Raw genomic sequence first — 21,054 nt, 5'->3', positions numbered from 1 at the left:
CGGTCGGACCTTCTTAGCATCATCGCTCTTCCTACTGTAGCTAGTAGATTGCATGTCCTTGCCTTTCAAAGTTAAAAGTCCGTTCGTGTTCAAAGTTAAAAGTCCGTTCGTGTTGGCGATAATGACCGCATCAAAAAGGAAGCAGTTCATCCATATGACGAGTTTCCAATTGCCTGTCTTATATGATCCTTGTTTACGCCACATCTGCCCCTGGTTATTTTTGTTGTATCAGCCTGATAGGCAATTTTCCCTGCTCCCCATTGTACACTGCTCAATTGCAACAGCTACATCGTCGATTCCCAATTTTCGAGTACCTGGCTGTGTTGAATCCCTTCACTATGCTGTCAACATTGCAATTATGGACAGCCCTTGGGCTGCTAATAACCTGGGTAGAGGCTTCTCAAGACCATGGTATGCAATTGAGCCAGATCTGAACTTCTTCGGGCGCGGCTAACAGATTGAAGCTATTCACAATGCACACTCCCCAGTCCATGATCCAGCCAAAAGCAGTTCGGCTCCTTGTACATCTGAGCAGATGGATCCCTCTTCAATCTATTACAGTGATACCACAATCGAAAGCACAACTACAGTTCACGTACCACCGCCGACGAATACCTCGACAACTATCACGACTGTATGCTTTAACGAAACAGTGACCTCGACCATCTTCCTGTCGATCATCTCGACAGATTGGTCAACTACTACATGCACCGAGACTGAGACTGAGACTGAGACTTCAACGACTACGGACACCACTACAGATACTATTGTTCTCACAAAGACGGACACAACCACTGATACGACTACGATTACGGTGCCAACGACCATCACAGAAGCCCCGAATCCATGTCCGACTACATGCAGCATGTAAGTCTGCCTTGCGAGAAATGTAAATTCATCAATATAACTTACTGACTGTACATCAAAGGTCCGCTGGGACTGTGAACTTGTTCTACTGGCCAACGAACCAGCCTCAGCACATCTACCCATCCACTTATGTCAATTCGCATCTGAACTACACATTGTAAGACCTCTCCCTTCGAATTGACTTCTTCATCAATCTAATTAACATTGTCACACAGTACCTCGCCATCGGTTTATATGGTCGTCGACACCCTCTATGGATACAACACTGCAGGTCGCGCTGGACCATCCGGTACCAGCGTAGTATTCCCCTTGGACCTGGATCAAGTCTCGACCATCGATCTCACCAACTCAGCTACCCGCCAGCTCACACTAAACGATCTCGGTACAGATTGCCCTCAGACGGAGGCTCCCTCGGCGATTGCAACAGCGAAACCTAATGGCCGCTGCGACCCTATCCTCGTAGCCCCCGAGCCCGTCAAGTCTTGGGCTTCGCCTTGCAATGCATGTGGTAATTTCGGCCTGTTTGATCCTCCCTACGCCGTCTCCCCGCTTACTGGTGGCCTGGTGCCGGTGACGACGACTGTTGCAATGACACAGCCAGAGACGCAGACTACTCCTAGTGCGATATCGGTTGATACCACCGCTACACCTGTGGAAACGAGTACAATGGCAGTTTCTACAGAGGCTACCTCTTCTCAGGTTGAGAGCTCTTCCTCGAGTGTGATGTCGAGCCCAGTCTCTTCTAGCTCTGTTCCGGTTACTACCGGATCGGCTTCTTCCAGCTCCGTTTCCAGTCCGGCTACCACTACTGCGACATTCAATCCTGCATCAAAATTGTCAGGGCCTGGTGGATTGCTGGGTTTGAGTTTGATGGCAGTGGCATGCTTAATGTAAAAGAGACCTTCATGAGAACTGAGAGGTCATATTTACTGACATCTATCAACTATTTTTGAAGGCTGCTTGCTTGATTTTGAAATTGATCTCAACTCGACTGGAATTTCATCGCTAATGTGAAGGAGCCCGATGAAATAGGGAAATATTGGTACATAAACGAATGATGAAAGTCTCAATAGTATCACGTTTGAACATGATTGTGTCTTATAAATCAAGGTTGTCACAATCAACTTGCCCTTTCACCAAGTAGGTTACCGTCTTTAACCGTAGATACATGTCCATGTATTTCACCAACGGGCACTCGTATCTACCTGACTCGAGCGGAAATATAACAACAGTGTGCCAGAGAGTGGGTGTATTCATTAATTTGATTCGTTAAATGTCATGACGAAAGCGATTACGGTTTCCTTCAAAGACCGCAAAGTCATGTCCAAATGTCCATCAAACTCACTTCAACTGCCTCGCAGATCGCCGTACTGGGCCAGACGAGGCATCCGATCTTGCCGAAGCCACGCGTTTCGTCCGAGCCCGTGTTTCCTCACCGCCAGGATTGTCCTTATTTGGCTCTTCGGGGGGAACCTCGGCCTTTCGCTTGCGGCCTCTTTTCGCGGGCGCCGAATCCACCGGCACCGGCACCTCCTGAGGAGACTGACCCAGCTCCGGCGTAGTATTCGAGGCATCTCCAGCATCGTCCTTCTCCGCCATGTTGTCGGTCGAGAGGATATCGGACATTTCGTCGGAGCTGTCCTCATCATCGTCGTAGTCGTCGTCGCAGGGGAATTCATCGTCCGCAAATTCTGGTTCCTCCTCCGGCGGCGTATGGGTTGCCGGTCTCTTGCGTAGGCGCGACTTATCCAGCGCAGGCTGAGCCGACTTGAAGATCTCACGCCAGTTCTCCAAAAACGCAACCTTCGCCCCATTTCCAGGTTCGTAGATTTGCACTCCAAGGTCTAGGCCATCCCCCATACTTGGTGTGCGCCAAATGACTCCTTGGAATGAAGTGATATCTGGCTTGAGGCAAGATCGCGGGCGGGAGACTCGGTTCGTTTGCGTGTTAGGTTGTGTTCGGCGTGTCTTCGGGGCAGCGGCGTCCCGTCCTGCGGCGATTGGATTTTGCTTCACGGTGGGGTCATCATCGTGATAATCATCTGAATAGTATTCCCAGTCACTGAGATAGTCGTTCACGTCCATCTTCGGGTCCTCGTAAAGAGGCGCTTCGTAGTTTGAGGATGCGGCGAGTTCGTCCTGCAAATACAAACCCTCTTGTTAGCATATCTCTTTCGGCCGATATCGTAACCTCTGCACATATGATATGTACTTACCACCAGGTCTGGCACGAGGTCCTCGAAGAGGTACTCCTCCTCCCATTCGTAGTAGTCGTCGTCGTCGGACATGTTTCAATCGCTCAGGGCAGGCGGGATAAAGAGCGACCGGGATAGGGAAAGAAGAAGGAAAATGGGATCAAAGTTATTGTAGAAATGTTGAATGGATCATGGGTATGTACGAGATGCCAAAATTATGCAAAAAGCGAAGTGAAGGCGTAGAGGTGAAGTTGTCACAAATATGATGAAGATCCGGCTGATCTTTTGCATGAAAGAGGAGCCTTGCTAATGTAAGCTCTTGGCATTTTTCACTCCCTCCGGCTCCGCTTTTTTCCTCTTATGGTACTCCGCTCTACCGATTTTAACGTCTTACTTGCCTGTTTAATCTTTTATTCGGTTTTCTTTCAACGATGTGGTATGGGACTCTCTAGCGACCAATCTATGAGCGGAAAGAGTGGCATCGCTCTATACAATACAGCAGTAACAGAGCCCAGTAATTGCAACGTTCCTGAATCTTTAGGGGCTTTCATTTTCCAGTTCTGATATAGCCCTGGTGTACATCAACGGTTATTGCATCCTCAAGAGCATGCCTGGTTGAGCTCCTCGTGTAGCAGAACGAGCGAGTGCCGCCCTTCTTGTTATGTCTAACCTTCGGATCTGACGTGTCTCAGTCAATCTATCAATGCTCCCAAGCCTAATCGGGCGGCATCAAGATCACAAGTTAGGAATCGGAGCAGCAAAAATGGTGTCGGCAATCTATGATGCTCCTCCGACCGTTGTTCGCATCACAATAAGCCCCTATATTCAGACTTAGACCTGGCAGGACCTCTTCCTCCAATAGTTAACAGCATTTCCTGCTACAAGCTCCATATTCTTTGGTTTATGACACGAACCAGCATCTCCGTCAACAAAGACACTATGGGGGTCGCTTACGAGGTGTCAGAAAATGAATTGCCCTCGCCGGCTATCTCAAAGCGAGCCTGGTATCCCTGGGTTGTGGACCCCGTTGCAACAGAACACGTCTGCGCAGATACGACGAACCTGATAGAGTACAAAGAGTACCCAGCTTGGGAGAGAAATTACCACGGTTTTTCTACGGCAGAAGGCTTCTACTACGCAGTGGGTTGTGGACGAGTATCGCATTACAATAGCACAACGGTCTTGATATCCTTTACTATTATTATCCTTTGGGCCATAACGTGTTCTCGCTATGGCGGGCTTCAGAAGGCTTCGACATCGGGTTGGACCAATCCAAAGGAACTTTGTACGACCGGTTTCAGCCAGGACACATTCTTGGGATTTACTGATTGTGTTGGAGACCGTTCGGAGATCCGACTCGAACAAACACCTCCAGTTAAACTCATTAACGAGGCCAGGACAATCTCACCTGAGCCCAATATTGCGTTCTTGATGTTATGCGTTCTTGATGTTATGCGTTCTTGATGTTATGCGTTCTTGATGTTATGCGTGCTTTTGTTTCTCCATTATTTCCACTTGGCCTAATTCCTGCAGCCGGTCATTCGAACATGAGCCTCCTCTATTGCAGATGTGATAGTCGGCTGGATTCATGCCTCATTATAGCTACCATCAGGTTGTAGTGAATGGATGTCTCAATGACAAAAGGTTCATTTATATTGACTGCAGGCTTGGGTTGAACTTTGCTTCTTATCTGGGATAGCTAGTGAAATGTGCTCATCAAGACCCTTCTTGAATAAGGCAGCTGAGAAAATGTGCTCTATTTATAACTTTGGATAGATATTATTGAATTCCTCCCTTCGACATTCGAACTCGAGTACGTTGATAAGGACATTGCTGTCAAAGTAATTCTGCCTTCTTTTGCAAGCTTAAGAACTGTTTCCTGTCATTTAATACCTGCAAAACAACAAGTATATATTCATATGTATGGCTATAAGATAAATTCTTTCCAGTACTAGTCCAGCTACGTCTACATATTCACCCAGAAACTCATCTACAAATTTAGTATTACCTTAGATATGATGTCAGTATTGACTGGGCCCGTGAGCAGATGCGATAGAGATTTTCACCACGGCCTACAAGCATTTGAATCATTAATTATGGGCTATTTTGTCAATTATATCCTAAGATCTCGCTTAATACTTGATGGTTGCCGAGCCTCAAATTTCGGCCCCAGATTGTCGCCGCCTCGGGCAATTGTTGGCACAGGCCTCGCCAAGCTGACGAGATGCCGGGGCGTAGAAAGTAGCGTCTTAGTATTCTTGGTAGTCTTCCACATTAGAGGCTTTAACTGGCCAGGTTCCTGAGGTCTGTTGCTAGTTAAATTTCTCTTTCAGCCCCAAGTGGGCGAGTCCGGTATTAGCACAACATTGAGCGCAAGGCGCCCACCCACTGTTACCGTAGGATGCCGACAACCCGGCTTGAATTATTGGACTCATTTAATTACATTTAGAGAGCCTCGTCGCCCCTTTCGCTGATCTTGCTCCTTGCAACCCATACTCACGCAGACGATGGCGGAGAACGACAGCGCGATCCATTTGCGATCGCTTTCACAGCCTTCACTGGTGTCAGCTCCAGACTCCAGTACGCAAGACGAGACACCGAGGCATTCTTCTCGTCATCTGCCCGATGATTCGACCCCAGAGCATGGCCAACATGAAGAGCTTCCAGCATACTCGCGGGCTCCCCCTACAAATCAGTCATTGGGACTCGGTCACAGCACAACACTCCATCGCTCTGGGCTCATCGCACTCATTACGGTTCTCTTTACAGCCCTGGCGGTTTATGCTTGGGTTATCCTTGCAATTCTCTCCTTTCGCCCTATCAGCACTAGCTCGTGGGAAGAAAATGCGAGCTATGCAAACAGACATTATATCCATCATGACTGGGCCTTCGATACTAGGCTCTATCGCTCGGCTAGAGTGATTCAATCCATTCTCACTGTGATTATCTTGCCATGGACATCGGCTGTATGTGCTCACGCTGCGGTCATATTCATGCAACATCAAAAAGATAGCATGGGTTTGACTATGCGACAAGTCATGGCTCTCGCAGATCGCCGATGGTTGGATTTCTCCTTGTTGTCTGATATACTCCGTGGTGCTTGGAAAAAACACGGAAGCCTACTGTTACTTCTGGCGATAATACTTCACTTTCTTGGAGCCATCATCTACCCGATCCAGGCTATTGTTGTCAATCCTAAGACCATTCATGTTCCGGTTTCCATCAATGAAATGGGCACAGTTGGCGATCTTGCCCATCAGGCTGCTTACTACTCGACTGTCACTGGGAATGACGTTGTGAGGACTCGCGCTGCTCTTCTCAATGCAGACTCGCATACAATGCAACCACAGCTGTGGCAGGGGATTCAAGGTCAACAGCTATCAAACTTCAAGAACTTCTCCACCCTGCGTGATCCATTCTACGCCCCAATACCCAACGGCTTTCACACCGGGGTCCTTCAGCAATTCGCCTTGCGCATCAATTCGTCTGCCACTTCCAGATCCATAGCGGCTGCCGAATTTCCGTCTGGTTGCAACTCAAACTCCTCGGGATTTTTCGCTAATTATTCATCCCTCCTTTTGTATGAATCCATTCCGTATTATTGGGCTATTGCCGCTTGTATGCCTAATGTTACTTCGAAATCGCCGTGGGTGGAAACTCGAGATCGCCAAGAGTTCTCTGAGTCGCTCTATCTCAACATCTCTATCCGGGATTCGAATGTACAAACTACTGCGCTGTCCGCTGGTAGCGCATTATATGAGATCACTCTCCGGACGACTGCAGGTTATTTTGAGCTACCCAACTTCATGAACAATGGCACACCCGGCGCTTTGCTGGAGAGCGACCCGACTCCGAATTGCAACAAAACATGTATACGACAAATCAACCAATATTCATACTACAATCGTGCTCGCCGAGATGAGACTATTGGAAACACAACCAATTACATTCATCAAACTGTTCCATGGGCATCATTGGAGGTTGAAAATAAGGGGCCGCTCTTAACCACAGCACTTGCCCTCTTCGGACCAGGCTCTTTCCTGGACACTTTTTTCGCTTCAATGAAGGTTATCCAAAATAACCTTCCTGACTCCAATCCCGAATACGGCTACGCCAGTAGCAGTAAAGTGTGCATCGAACTCGGGCCTCTGATGAACTTTTTCCACACCGTTTACACGCCACGAGATACATGCATTTCAATCTATATGAATCCAAACTCCAACGTCAACAACGCTCACGACCTGGTCCGAGACTGGCTCGTTTCCATGTATCAATCGGCATCGAGTTTTCCAAATGTTTTTACTACGGCCGCTTTCCTTTCGAACAAGCAATGGGTTGAATCGATGAAGCCTGTGTACGCAATTTACCAAGACCCAGGTACAGAAATGGAGATTCCGGACATCGGCCTGGCTGGTGTGATCGTGGTCAGCATTCTTCTGGGACCATATCTTTTGCTCTTACTTGCCCTCTCTTGGTATGGTAGTCGTGCCCCAAGATGGACTTATCGACTCGACTCGTTTGCTATGCTGCGTTTCGGAGCTGCATTAGGTGAAGGTATCTTCCCCATGCTTATTGCGGAAAGGACAAACGACATCAAAGAACTTGATGAGATCCCTGGTGTTATCAGAGATGTCGGACCAGTTTCAGAGGACGCTATCATTCCAGTCAATCGAATTGGTCTTTGGGGTGGGAAGCCGCTACAGAATCGCCGAAGATATGAGTGTTATGAAGCCGACAACGAAGCTATGACACTGGTCGAGGTCAATGGGATACGGCGGGGTGGTGTTAGTCGAACGTAGGATTATTTACTGAAATACCATAATACGAGACATCGTATTTGTATTTCATTGATGCACCAAGAAGTAAGACGCCGAACTCACGAAGAACCGTTGGCCTTTGCAGATTGGTTCTTCAAGTTTGAAATTCCTTGAAAACTTCGAAATCATATTGTCAGGCACTAATGAACCAACACAAAGAAACAAAACCTGAGCCTTCTGGTAGGACAACCAAGAATTCACTTCTTACTGAGGAAGCTGAAGGAAATCTCTTTAAGCCCTTTGTCAGGTCTCTGCATTCAGACTTCGGACACTCCACTGGAGACTCGATTAAGCTCATTAGGAAAGAGCTTGCGTATTCTCCGCTCTTATGGAGGCCACACATATTCTTCTTCCACTGCTGACCAATTATATGATAATGGGTTGAACGAATAGCCTAAATAAATAGGTGGAGCCGGCCCTGTTTTGTATACGCCCAGTGAGGGTTCCTTGGGCTCTTAACCTATTGTAAAATCATGAATCGGGGGTACAGGGCGCGACTCAAAAGCGCCACGGTTCTCCGTAAAGGTGCTCCCTCGGTTCTATCCTTCCATTAGCCATCCAAAAATTCCGACTGAGCTCCAGGCACAGGCCGGGACATGCCCCGGAGGAAGGAATTAAGGCAGAAGACAGCACCACCCCGGCATCTAAGCTTCCCCGCGTGAGCCGGGGCGGGGCGGTACCTGGAGAAGACCAATGGCCTGGCGATCATCCCTCAACGGGACGCACGTAGACCAAGCGTGATACTACCCTCGCATGTTGTCTACTGGGACAATTCAAAACATGGGATGATTCGAGTGGTCCGGTTAATAGCAAGTATCTCAAGCAATCCGGGGATGGCTTGTTATCCGTCATCTGCACGGATGCACGGCACATGGCGGGTTGCTAAGACTCCCAAATATACAGGTTGTGCCCCTTTTTATTTCTGGAAGAAGTCAAATTCGGTTCAAATTTTGTTCCACCGAAAGTTAGTTCAGGCTTGGAGAATAATCTCTCGTCATGGCTCCTAGCGGTGTTACCCATGAACTGTCTGCCAAGCGTCGGCAGTTCGCTGGCGAGCCTGGCTTCAAAGGACTTGTCAGTAATGGAAGGACGTTTGCGATCGCACTGTTCGCATCCCTGGGTGGTCTGTTGTACGGCTGTGAGTTTCTATTCTTTCGAAGTTTGGCTTTAAATGCGCGGCTTTAGAGTACTAACTTGAAAATAGACAATCAAGGAATGTTCTCGTCAATTCTGACCATGTCCTCTTTCCAGCGGGAGGTAAGTGAATACGGCAGTTGAACATTGACTTCCGCTTGTGGCGTTGCTAATTAAGCCACGTAGATCGAAGGTTATGCCGCCGAAACGGGAACTAAGCAAGCCATCACAACTGCCATTCTCGAGCTTGGAGCATGGGTTGGTACCCTGCTGAATGGATGGCTCGCGGATGCGATCGGTCGTCGTCAGACAACTATTCTTGCAGTCTTTGTCTTTTGCATCGGTGTCATTGTTCAGGCAAACACCCACGCTGTCAGCTATGTTCTTGGCGGTCGATTCGTCACTGGTCTGGGTGTGGGTAGTTTGAGTATGATTGTGCCATTGTATAATGCTGAGCTGGTACGTTGCTTCCAAAATCCTATAATGGCGTTCGAATTATGAACTGACAAATGTCTAGGCTCCCCCCGAAATTCGCGGTTCACTTGTCGCTGTGCAGCAGTTGGCTATCACCTTTGGTATCATGGTCAGCTTCTGGATTGGCTATGGCTGCAACTTCATTGGCGGAACTGGAGAAACACAATCTAAGGCAGCCTGGCTGGTCCCTGTCTGCATTCAGCTGGCGCCAGCTATCATCCTGGGAATCGGTATGGCAGTCTTTATGCCTCAATCTCCCCGTCACCTGATGAACACTGGTCACGAAGAGGAATGCTTGAAGGTTTTGGCCTGGCTGCGGAACAAGTCCACAGATGACATTGTGGTGCGCATTGAGTACCTCGAGGTGAAAGCTATGCACATGTTCGAGAAGGAAACCTCAGCGGCCAAGTACCCGCAGTACCAAGACCCCTCTCGAAAGAGCAACCTTATGATTCTTATCAACGACTAAAAGTCTCTTGTCACCAATCCGTCCCTTTTCAAACGTTCAACTGTTGCTGTAAGTGTCCCAAGAACCTAACTTTTGATGTATACTAACAATTCCGGCCTTCCTTAGTGCTTGATTATGGTCTTCCAGCAGTGGAACGGAATCAATGCCATCAACTATTACGCGTATGTTATCTAATATTTTGTCTCTTGTGAGAATTTACTAATGAAAGTATAGGCCATTTATCTTCAGGGGCATCGGACTGACAGGCAACACTATCGATCTTCTTGCGACCGGTGTTGTAGGTATCATGGAGTTTGTCTTCACGATTCCCGCTGTCCTTTGGGTAGACAAGTTCGGACGAAAGAGCATTCTCATCGCCGGTGCTATCGGCATGGCCTCTTGCCACTTCATCGTCGCCGGTATCATCGGAGCTTTCAAGGATGACTTTGCCACACACAAGTCCGCTGCTTGGGCTGGAGTTGTCTTTGTCTGGATTTACTGCATCAACTTTGGCTACTCCTGGGGTCCGGTGGCTTGGATTGTCGTCTCCGAGGTCTTCCCGCTATCCATGCGTGCCAAGGGTGTTGCGCTTGGTGGCAGTAGCAACTGGGTAAGTTGTTTAACTGCTGCTCTGGTGACGGCGTATGATACTAACCTCGATTAATAGCTGAACAACTTCGCCGTTGGAATGGCAACCTCACCATTCATCTCCAAGACTCAATTTGGCGCCTTTATTTTCTTCGGTGTCATTACCCTTATCGGTGCATTCTGGGTATATTTCTTTGTTCCCGAGACTAAGGGTCGTACTCTGGAGGAGATGGACGAGCTGTTCGGTTCTACCGGTTTGGCCGCTGCCGATGATGAGCGCAAGCGTCGCATTGAGCGAGAAATCGGTCTATTGGCACTCCTTGGAGAAGACGCCTCCGGTGTCGAGGAGTCTAAGACCACATCCGAGGTTGCGATCGACAGTGCTAACAAGCATGTGGAGGCGACGGATCTTCCTACTGAGAAGGCTTAATGCAGAGATCGGGGGAGTGACCTTGAATAGTCAACGGCTTGCTTGTAGTGAGAGGCCATATAGTTTGAAGTCCATGCCGAGTACAGGACCGGATTATATTCGAGTTGAACATATTTGGATTCTAGCTTGAAGTATCACCACAGTTTCATGAAAAATATCCTCTATCCCTGCTTCGAAGCTACAGTTTAGATCAGAGGCCAAGTGACTCTGCATTTTCAGAAAATATCTTCTGAATCTGTGCCTCCTCAAACATCTCCTTCAGCTGAGTATCCATAATGTGGCTCAAACCCTCAACCACTGGCCCAGGGGTATAGGGATAATCACTACCGTAAAGTAAGCGATCTGCCTGTCCCACTCTCAAGTAGCCATGAATGAGATCTGGGAATGGCATGCCAGCCAAGTCAAAGAAAAATCGAGTTCGGAATAATTCTTTCACCCGGTCACCCGTCAACTTCTCACATCCTTGAAGCATTCTAGTGGAGAACGCAGTAAATCTCTCTACTATGGGAGGCAATGTAGCACCGCAGTGAGAAACCAAAAAGGTTAAGTTCTCGAAGCGTGTCACCGTCCCAGAAAGAAGTAGATTGACCACAGCTCGAGTTGTGTCAAAGAAGTACTCCATCATAGGCGTCGGGTACTGAGCCAAAGGCTTATCGGCATCTGGATTATCAAGAGAACAGCATTGAGTCGGGTGCATGAAAATGATCGTCTTGTGATCATTTAACTTTTTGAAGACTTGGTCGAATCGTCTATCGCCCATGTAGTAGCCTTGAGCGTTGGTCATCAGGGCAAATCCCGATGCACCCAGTTTCAGCGCATGATCAATTTCATCGAGAGATCCTTCCACATCAGGGAGAGGGAGTGAGGCAAACCAGCCGAACCGGTCTTGATATTTGCGACAGATCTGGGCGATCTCATCGTTGGTCTCCCGGGTGATTCGCTTAGCGAGCTCGAAGTCGTTTACTTTGAGATGAGTTCCAGGCGATGTAATACTCAATATAGATTTTTTGATGCCGAGTCTATCCATAAGCTGGATATGGCCTTCTGGTGACCATTCCTACCAAGGTATGTTAGCATTTCAGCTGAACCCAATGAAAGGAAATTCAAGATAGCATACTGGGATGCAGGACATGCCATCGGGTTTATCCCAACCAAACTCTTCACACCATTTTCTCCAACCTGGTGGAATGATATGACAATGAGTGTCAATCTTCTGCATATTTCTAACAGCCTTGGGCAACGCTCAATATTGTGGGTTCACAGCGATATTCTGCATTCAGCCATGAACTGTTCCGGGCCATCTCCTTCCTTATGTATGCGGGCTATTCGGGCTCCCACGCGGATTCAACGGAACAGCCGGCAGAGGAAACATTGATCGATCCCGACGACTCCCCGCGATTGCGGTCACCTATTCTGGGGATTAGTGGGTTCGTCGGGACTCATTTCACAGTTGATGTGGGTCGAGGATCATTGCGCGGGGATTATGCCGAAACAATCCCCGCATTGAGGAATATCATGCCAGTCTCCTCACATTGTGCATTGTTGCAACTGCTTCTACGTCATCTTAATGAACAGGGGGCCTGAAATATGTAGGGGTTTAAGGTGCATTTTCCTGCTGCGGCTGGCTATTTATTGTCAACAGATAGTCTCAATCAATTGTTTTCAGCTCATCCTGGAGGCTCATTCTCATACCGCATTATTCATACAATTACCATGTCGGCAACCCTGATCTCCAACGCTCGCATCTTTGATGGCGTCTCGGTCGTATCAGAGTGTGGTCATGTTCTGATTGAGTCCGGTCGCATTTCACAAATCTCACCTGAACAGCCTATGTCGCCGCCGGCAGACTGTGTTGTTGTCGACGCCACCGGCTGTACATTAATACCTGGCTTAATTGATGCCCATGTACACGTCTTCCGTGATGTGGAACTCCTCGAAACAGCCATTCAGTATGGTGTCACAACAGTTCTGGATATGCACAATGAGCGCGAGTGGTTTAAAGAGATCAACGCGATAACACGCCAGCGCAATGATGTGTCTGATGTTAAGTCATGCTGCTATGGTGCAACGATCAAAAACGGATGGCCATCTGCCATTGTTAGACTTGTCTCACAGGAGGAAAATGTTCGTACTGTGACAGGGTTTGTGTGGAGTTGTTTATCTAACTTTTTCTTCAGTTGGAGGATCGCATCTCTAAGTGGCCCAATCTTACAGACAAGAATTCGATCGAAGACTGCATTGCTAAGAACAAAGCTGCTGGGGCTACGTAGGCTTTTTCACTTTCGCAACGGAAGGCTGGGCTGTTCATTGATTTGGTTTCCACGAGCAGCTTCACGAAACTCATGCAAGAGGATGGTCATACCATGACTCTTCCTTTCCCAGAGCGACCTGTCCCAACTCCGTCGCTAGAAATGCAGAAAATGGTTGTCGATACATCACATGAGAACGGAATGCTGGCTGTTGCCCATGCCTTATCCAATCACTCTACTCTGCAGGTTCTACGGGCAGGCGTCGATGGTTTGGCCCATGCATCTATCGACCCCATCAACGATGAAATCATCCAAGCGTTCAAGAAGAATAATGCCTTCGTCATTCCCACACTGGCAATTCACGCATCTTCTAGTGGCGAGGAGCAGGAAACCCGGGACAAATTCGCAAGTGACCTTCAAGGTAAAGAGAAGGAACATCTGCTTGGGTGTCTGCACATCACATCGGACAAATTCTCTATCAAAAATGTCTATGAGCAGGTGTACACCCCCAAGGAAGCGGGGATTGACATTCTCTGGTAAGTACATCTTCATACAAAGAGAAACTTCAGGAAATTATGCTCATCACTTGTATAGTGGAACCGATACATCTATCGACGTTCCGGGTACTCGAGCTGGTATTTCTGTGCACCATGAGCTTTGGATGTATGTCAATCGGTGTCGGTTCACGCCCCTCGAGGCACTTGTGTCGGCAACTTCCAAAATCGCAGATCGCTTCAGCTTGTCAGACCGTGGTATAATCCAGGAAGGTCGGCTCGCAGATCTTGTACTTGTGTCTGGGAATCCGACAGAATCCATTGACACCATTGGCAATATCAAGACTATCTGGAGGAATGGCGAAGCGGTCGTCAAAAATTGACAGTTGCTCGGTGCTATCAATTTAGCAATGAATTCTGAATGAATCTCGCTTGTACTGGAGCACCCTCTGTCTTAATACCGTAGCACATCGTGCCTTCATAGGCTAATATATTTTGAGAAATGCCTGCTGCCATTGCAGGCCGTACACCATGCTGGTCGACGGCAGTTGAGATTTTATATTTGGTTGGAAAAGACTCGAGGCTACAGCAAAATATGCCTCAGAACTTGATCATCCGTTCTTCTTAGAGGCAATAGGTATTGCATGAGATTCAGGACATCCGGTTTAGTCGCCTGAGTATTCTTCCAAAACAGGAAAGCGGTGTTTGCTTAGGTCAGCCTCGGTTTTCCCCGCAATCTCGCTTTGCGTCGGCTCAAGCAGGTCCTCATGAGCTTCTCCCGTAACATCAAGACCGCCCTTTCTTCCCCAGCATCCCCTTCACATCTTCTCTATATTTGATCATGAAATTGGACTGAGTCCAAAAATTGGTGGACAAGTTCATCTAGCAGCTACACACAACCATACGCTGCTCACATCATCCGCCATGACCCTTTCATCCCTTCTCCGCATTACTCCCCGCCTCGTGCCGACCGCGGCCCGCAGAACTACGAGAGCTGCGTCCTCGGTGTCTGGCACGCAGGGTAACAAGACCCTGGACTCAATTCTGATTGCTAATCGTGGTGAAATTGCACTGTATGTTTTACCCTGGCTTTCTTTGAGGATTGCTTCTTGGATTGTGTGGATGTTGAGCTGATTATCTTGCTAGGCGTGTTGGCCGGACTGCTGCGGAGCATGGAATCCGCGTTACAACTCTTTACACCGATCCCGATAGTCGGGCGCAACATGCTTTGAGCACACCTTTTGCGTTTAATCTGGGCTCCGTGTCGGCCTACTTGGATGGCGACCGTATTATTGAGATCGCGAAGAAAGAAGGGTGTCGGGGTATTCACCCCGGGTATGGCTTTGTGGGTTGCCCTTGTCCGAGCTGAGATGTTGAACCCTTGTTGAGTCCAGTCTCTGGCTCTTGAGGCTTATGAGTGAAAAGGCATGTGCTAATGATTCTTTTTTTTTTTTTTTTTTACAGTTGAGTGAGAATTCTGCCTTTGCTCGAAAATGCACGGAGGCCGGCATTGTATTCATCGGTCCACCATGGAAGGCGATTGAGGACATGGGTGACAAGAGGTCTGTTGATTATCCCAAAATCCAGGTCCGTTGTGCCATAGCTGACAGATACTTAGTCGATCTAAGGAAATTATGATCGCCGCAGGTGTGCCCTGTGTCCCCGGATACCACGGCCATAACCAAGACCCTGCCTTCCTCGAAGCCGAAGCCGATAAAATCACATATCCTGTCCTGATCAAGGCTATCAAAGGTGGCGGTGGAAAGGGCATGCGAATTGCTAGCTCAAAGGCCGAGTTCCAAGCTCAGCTGGAGTCTGCCAAATCCGAAGCCATGAATTCATTTGGTGACGATCAGGTTTTGGTTGAGAAGTACATCACAACGCCCCGGCATATTGAGGTTCAGGTCTTTGCAGACAAACATGGCAACTCTGTTGCCCTGGGAGAGCGAGATTGCAGTATCCAGCGCAGACATCAGAAGATCTTGGAAGAGTCTCCCGCTCCTCATCTCCCGGATGCTACGCGAAAGGATATCTGGGCTAAGGCCCGATCAGCTGCGCTTGCAGTTGGGTACGAAGGTGCAGGCACTGTGGAGTTCATTTTCGACAATGACTCTGGAGAGTTCTACTTTATGGAGATGAACACTCGTCTCCAAGTCGAGCATCCCGTTACGGAGATGGTTACTGGCCAAGACTTGGTGCACTGGCAAATCATGGTGGCCGAAGGGGCCCCACTGCCTATGACACAAGAAGAAGTGGAAGAGCGTATTGCACGCAGCGGACACGGCATCGAAGCTCGTATCTACGCTGAGAATCCCGACCAAGGGTTCATTCCTGACTCAGGTCGACTGCTCCATGTCCGAACGCCCGCCACTACAGAGGACGTCCGTATTGACGCCGGCTTTGTGGAGGGTGACGATGTGTCAGCCCACTACGACCCGATGATCTCCAAGCTGATCGTTCGCGGCGAGACTCGCGAGGAGGCCATCCGAAAGCTCGGCGCTGCGCTCGAGCAGTACGAGGTTGCTGGCCCTGTCACGAACATCGAGTTCCTGAAGACTATCTGCCGCAGCCCTGATTTCATCGCCGGTGCGGTTGAAACGGGCTATATTGAGAAGCACCGCGATGAGCTTTTCGCCCCCAAAACCATTGAAGATGAGGTCCTCGCGCAGGTTGCTCTTGCATGCCTGCACCGTGACGTGCACTCAGGTGGCGCCGCGCCTTCGACCGGTCTTGCAGGAACCACGATCGGATTCGCACCCAGCTACCAGCAACGGCAGCTCTCATTTACCTCGTCCACCGGACCAAACACTGAAGGGACGACCTTCACCGTGCGTGTGCAGCAAACAGCAGATCAAACATTCAACGTCGAGATCGGCTCTCGAGTTTTCTCGCAAGTAACCAGCACAATGGACCCCGCCTCGCGCGTGGTGACCTCGTTCTTCGGGCACACGCGGCTGGACACGACCGTCGTCCAAGACGCGGAAACGGACACGATCATCGCGTTCCAGCGGGGCATACAGTACCGCCTGGGAGTGCCGCGGGCCAAGTGGATGGAGAAGGCGTTGGGTATGAAGGATGTGGCGAATAGCGTTCTGGCCCCAATGCCTTGCAAGGTACTCCGAGTGGAAGTACAAGCGGGCGATGTGGTGGAGAAGGACCAGCCGCTAGTGGTTATCGAGAGTATGAAGATGGAGACGGTGATTCGCAGCCCGCAACGGGGGACAATTGCACGCGTGGTTCATCAGCAAGGTGTAAGTCACATGGTCCCTTCCACCTTTTTCTTTTATCCGTTAGTCCTTTTCACAACTCGGTTCTGGAACCTGGTCTGTTTCTCGAGTTCTGGTCTCGACCGGATGGTGGCCGTTGCGCAGTTCGGGTCGCGTGATCCTGCTGTGATCCGTTCATTGCCCAGCTGCGGGGGTCATTCCATACCTGACAGCCCCTAATGCTCACCCGCGATCAATTTTCGATCACGAATCTGGAGATTTTACTAACGTGCCTTACAGGACCAATGCAAGAGTGGGACACCCCTGGTCGAATTCGCCGAAGAACCAGAATCAGCGTAAAAGATAAACTTGTTTGTTCGAATTGGAGTTTATGGGAGCATTGTGTTCACGATCATGAAGTATAGTTTGATTATTATGAATGTTATATTATTAGATCTGGATGAAATCCCTGAGGTCACGGCGGTTGGTCAAGCTAAGGCTCGCAACGGGGTTGTCATAGCACTGGCCGAACGACTCAGGCGGAGGATTGACGAGCCTCGCGGGGCAAGAGCTGCCCATACGCCATGAGTCACTCAACGGTTGCGGGTCAGGGGGTCTTTCCCTATCGACTTCCACAAATGTGAAGGGGTTGATGGTTCTCATGCGAACTACCGTCGCGAGCTCACATGAGTACTACATCCCGGGCTCGTCAAGAATCTAGTCCACAGAAGACCCAAGGCCAGTCGTCTACGCTGCCCAAGTTATGCTCTCTAGTAAAGTTGTTATATCCGGCCAGTCGTAAAATAAGAGAGAGAAATGAACAATAACAATTTGATATAATCCTAAGGAAATCTAGCAATATCCTCTCATAACACACAGTCTTGTCTATCAGAGTGATATTCTGCTTATCGTGCTCTTTCCAGTCTTCGACCCGCCTAGTGAAACTCGGGAGTATACCGTACTGTCTGGCATAGTAAGCAGTCTCGGCGACATCTTCTGCATATACTTATCATAGGCTAGTGCCGTTAGGAGAGCCAATTTAGTTGTTGTCAGAGCGCTACCTTGATAGTAGCTCTTGAAGGCCAAGAAAATCTTATCCTACTCATACTATCGATGACGGTAGGTAGTGGAGTCGACAACAGTTGGAATGATGATGGGCTCAACCATGGCCATAGGGATCTATCGAACGGATCTTACGCAGTATGAATGAGTACTTAGTGTAAGTACGTCGGTGGTAACCCAACACCTCCATTGGCACCACCAGTACGTTTTGCTTACAACGCATATTCTCCTACATCGTCATCCGGGGACTTGGTGGTTTTGCCACTGTCGCCCAGGCGTTATCCTGCATACTGCATGTTCTGGTACGGATAGCTTGTACATGTACATATCGGGGGCGCAATTACCCGGCAGGTGAACTTTGTACCTGGACCCGAGTCACTCGATAGGTCTGATGCCCCAGGGCGTGGCGAAAAGGAATGCGTCGGATACATGGAGTGCATCCTGCCTGATACAGCGGTGAAATACAGATAGGGTGGCGGTAAATGCGCCATCGAAGCGGGGTTTAAGATCAAAACAAAACAGAAAAAAGCAATTGCAATTGATTACCTTTGCGGTCGCAGAACCAACCAACTGGGAGAAGGATATACTTACTGTAGGGCTAGGCCACAGCAGCCCTTAAATTAAACTTGAGGATAGTCATATTCAAGTCGAAGGTATTTCAAAATAATATGTACTGTCTTTCGAGGTAGCCTTCTTGAAATTCGACCGAATCCAAGCTTCTCGTACTTTTGTCCGATCGATCCACTGGTGGGCGTTTGGGGCTGTAAGAACTGCGTCCACCTGACATCACTGTTTTTGGTTACTGCTAAATATTCTCTGCAAAGTACTCCGTACAAGCGTAGAGGTGTTACTGTGTAGATTACTCCATAATTACTACTCCGTACATACTCCATAAATTCCATCAACTCAATTGCTTGTCCACTCGATAACCCCACGTCCATTGACCATTGGAGACGGACGCCACGGACAATTGGGCCTATCATGTCAAGATTCATGATCATGAATAATAGAACACAAAGAATTTATCATTAATTATTCCTATTAGGTATGATTATCATTGACTATTATGTTTATTATGTTCATTTGTGAGTGTTTCACCGCAAGTGTTGCATTCCCCAGCTCCCTGGGGCCACTTCGAGAAGCTCGAGCTTCCATCCCTGTCGACTGGTAACTCAAGGAAAAAGAAGGTTAAAGCATGACCTTTTTTTCTTTTCTTAAAATTCAGAAAAGACCCTCTTGAACAGCTTTACATCTAGCTGTTCCTTTTCCCTTCTCAATTCTTCTTGGTTTTCCTGACTTTTCTCCCCATCGACTTCCTCGCCATCCCTACTTTTACACCCGCATACTTGTTCCTTGAGAGCTGACGAGGTCCTTATCCCCCCCATCATACTCCATTAATTGGTTCACACCACCTTTCACTCTTGACTCCTCTCCTCTTTACCCCCAGCTACAGCTTCGGTAACCCGAAGATACCATCAATCATGTTCAACCGTCCGGTCGCTCGCTCGGCCGTCAAGGCACTCCGTGCAACAACCCGCCCAGCAACACACTCAACATTCACCCGCCCACTCTCCTACACCATAGCCCGCGCCAATAAGAAAAATGACCCGAAGAACGACCCAATTCTCTCCGCAACCACAAAGGCCCCCGAGGGCGCCTCCGGTGAACATGAGGGTCAATTCGCTCGTACCGACGAGAACGTCCAGATCGAGTATCCGCCCGACAGCGAGATGCCCGCCCAGCCCGTTGTTCAGGGCCGCGGCGGCATGCATTTCAAGCGCACCCTAGCCCAATTCTCCCTCGAGAGTAAGGTCAGCATGGTGACGGGTGGTGCGCGTGGTTTGGGTCTAGTTATGGGGCAGGGCTTGGTGGCCTCGGGCTCGGATTTGGCTATCGTTGATCTAAACAGTATGTTTGTCCTGGCGAGAGCTTAATCCCAAGCTTCAGCTCCATTGTGGATGCCGATTAATCTGCAGTGCTGTGTCTCCGTGCTAATTGATGCGTGCAGAGGCCGAGGCCGAAGAGCAGGCTCAGAAGCTTGTCGAGCAGTTCCGCAAAGAGAACCCGGGTCTGGAGGAGTAAGTGCGCCTTTCAATTATTAGACTCATCCTTCTTCAATACTCTCTTCTTCATCCGACAAACGCAATTACCACAAGACAAGCTCCCTACAGCTAGCTAACCCAGCCGATCCCATAGAATGCCCAATGTCACAGCCCACTACGCCGACGTCGCAAACCCAGACTCCGTCAACGAAGCCCTCGCCGAAGTCCTAGCCAAACACAAGCGCATCGATAACCTTGTCACATCTGCCGGCTTCACCGAAAACTTCGACGCGATCAGCTACCCATTCGATCGCATGAAGAAGCTCTGGGGCGTTAATGTTGACGGCACATACCTATTCGCCACGGGCGTGGCCAAGCACCTGATGGAGCGCAATGCACCCGGCAGCATTGTCATGATTGGATCCATGTCCGGCTCGATCGTTAACGTTCCCCAGCCCCAGGCGCCGTATAATGCGGCCAAGGCTGCGGTGCGTCATCTGGCGGCGTCACTGGCTGTGGAATGGGCGGGTCATGATATTCGTGTTAACTGTATCAGCCCTGGCTATATGTTGACTGCTCTGTGAGTGTTTCTTAGCTTTATGGCGCAATTATAGACTCGTGTTGCTAATGCATTGGTTTCTTCCCTGCAGCACCCGCAAGATCCTCGACGAGAACCCCCAGCTCCGCGATAAGTGGACCTCTCTCATCCCCGTTGGAAAGATGGGAACGCCCGAGGACCTGATGGGCGCTGTTACCTTCCTGCTTAGCGATGCTTCGAAGTACATCACGGGTGCAGATCTCCGTGTCGACGGTGGATACACCCTAACCTAGTTTTGCAACACTCTTAGTCCCTAGCATGGGATTCTCGCGAACACGCCTATCTAGGTTTCCCTTCAATTGCATGATCTACGGATCCGTTTCTGGTTTATATCATGGATGCAATATAGAGCGATTCTGCTTTTCTTTCTTTTCTTTCGATATTTTATTTTTCTATATGTACACGGAAAATGCTCCTCTGTTTACTTCAAATGAAACGTCTAAAGTATAT

General features: G+C 49.0%; 9 protein-coding genes across 9 annotated transcripts; 7 read left to right on the top strand and 2 right to left on the bottom strand.

The window, feature by feature from the left end:
* Positions 1-338: 338 nt before the first annotated feature.
* Positions 339-1,761, top strand: N7473_003822 (uncharacterized protein; the record flags this gene model as incomplete). The annotated part of the gene is made up of 4 exons (XM_057149762.1): positions 339-411; positions 489-867; positions 929-1,024; positions 1,083-1,761. The coding sequence occupies 4 exons, from the start codon at positions 339-341 to the stop codon at positions 1,759-1,761; spliced, it is 1,227 nt and encodes a 408-aa protein (XP_057013416.1).
* Positions 1,762-1,836: 75 nt separating this feature from the next.
* On the bottom strand, positions 1,837-3,313 carry N7473_003821 (uncharacterized protein). The gene is made up of 2 exons (XM_057149761.1): positions 3,084-3,313; positions 1,837-3,006 (listed from the first exon to the last, which is right to left on the bottom strand). Exons 1-2 carry the CDS (start codon positions 3,153-3,155, stop codon positions 2,209-2,211), a joined length of 870 nt encoding a protein of 289 aa, XP_057013415.1. The 5' UTR covers positions 3,156-3,313; the 3' UTR covers positions 1,837-2,208.
* A 2,256-nt stretch (positions 3,314-5,569) lies between these two features.
* N7473_003820 (uncharacterized protein) lies at positions 5,570-7,861 on the top strand (the record flags this gene model as incomplete). The annotated part of the gene is made up of 1 exon (XM_057149760.1): positions 5,570-7,861. The coding sequence occupies one exon, from the start codon at positions 5,570-5,572 to the stop codon at positions 7,859-7,861; it is 2,292 nt and encodes a 763-aa protein (XP_057013414.1).
* Positions 7,862-8,875: 1,014 nt separating this feature from the next.
* N7473_003819 (uncharacterized protein) lies at positions 8,876-9,956 on the top strand (the record flags this gene model as incomplete). Its single annotated transcript, XM_057149759.1, has 4 exons — positions 8,876-9,017; positions 9,084-9,136; positions 9,200-9,472; positions 9,531-9,956. 4 exons carry the CDS (start codon positions 8,876-8,878, stop codon positions 9,954-9,956), a joined length of 894 nt encoding a protein of 297 aa, XP_057013413.1.
* A 114-nt stretch (positions 9,957-10,070) lies between these two features.
* N7473_003818 (uncharacterized protein) lies at positions 10,071-10,953 on the top strand (the record flags this gene model as incomplete). Its single annotated transcript, XM_057149758.1, has 3 exons — positions 10,071-10,117; positions 10,170-10,545; positions 10,603-10,953. 3 exons carry the CDS (start codon positions 10,071-10,073, stop codon positions 10,951-10,953), a joined length of 774 nt encoding a protein of 257 aa, XP_057013412.1.
* A 190-nt stretch (positions 10,954-11,143) lies between these two features.
* N7473_003817 (amidohydrolase family protein) lies at positions 11,144-12,172 on the bottom strand (the record flags this gene model as incomplete). Its single annotated transcript, XM_057149757.1, has 2 exons — positions 11,144-12,010; positions 12,071-12,172. The coding sequence occupies 2 exons, from the start codon at positions 12,170-12,172 to the stop codon at positions 11,144-11,146; spliced, it is 969 nt and encodes a 322-aa protein (XP_057013411.1).
* A 494-nt stretch (positions 12,173-12,666) lies between these two features.
* N7473_003816 (amidohydrolase family protein) lies at positions 12,667-14,079 on the top strand (the record flags this gene model as incomplete). The annotated part of the gene is made up of 4 exons (XM_057149756.1): positions 12,667-13,077; positions 13,131-13,219; positions 13,283-13,738; positions 13,797-14,079. The coding sequence occupies 4 exons, from the start codon at positions 12,667-12,669 to the stop codon at positions 14,077-14,079; spliced, it is 1,239 nt and encodes a 412-aa protein (XP_057013410.1).
* A 541-nt stretch (positions 14,080-14,620) lies between these two features.
* N7473_003815 (acetyl/propionyl/methylcrotonyl-CoA carboxylase subunit alpha) lies at positions 14,621-17,262 on the top strand (the record flags this gene model as incomplete). The annotated part of the gene is made up of 5 exons (XM_057149755.1): positions 14,621-14,769; positions 14,843-15,041; positions 15,161-15,258; positions 15,315-16,947; positions 17,203-17,262. 5 exons carry the CDS (start codon positions 14,621-14,623, stop codon positions 17,260-17,262), a joined length of 2,139 nt encoding a protein of 712 aa, XP_057013409.1.
* Positions 17,263-19,445: 2,183 nt separating this feature from the next.
* On the top strand, positions 19,446-20,837 carry N7473_003814 (uncharacterized protein; the record flags this gene model as incomplete). Its single annotated transcript, XM_057149754.1, has 4 exons — positions 19,446-19,872; positions 19,973-20,042; positions 20,161-20,586; positions 20,657-20,837. 4 exons carry the CDS (start codon positions 19,446-19,448, stop codon positions 20,835-20,837), a joined length of 1,104 nt encoding a protein of 367 aa, XP_057013408.1.
* Between the last annotated feature and the right edge of the window lie 217 nt (positions 20,838-21,054).

This window comes from Penicillium subrubescens (assembly GCF_028828155.1).
Source record: "Penicillium subrubescens strain IBT 31985 chromosome Unknown utg000002l_segment0_segment0, whole genome shotgun sequence".
Taxonomy (NCBI): Eukaryota; Fungi; Ascomycota; class Eurotiomycetes; order Eurotiales; family Aspergillaceae; genus Penicillium; species Penicillium subrubescens.
Note: the sequence above shows the minus strand (reverse complement) of the source record. Positions and strands in the feature narration are given on the sequence as shown.

Excerpts from the sequence above, each read along its gene's own strand:
- N7473_003821 (XM_057149761.1), bottom strand. The coding sequence starts at position 3,155 with ATGTCCGACGACGACGACTACTACGAATGGGAGGAGGAGTACCTCTTC. Across the intron at positions 3,007-3,083 it reads ACCTCGTGCCAGACCTGGTG|GACGAACTCGCCGCATCCTC; the intron begins GTAAGTACATAT and ends TTGTATTTGCAG.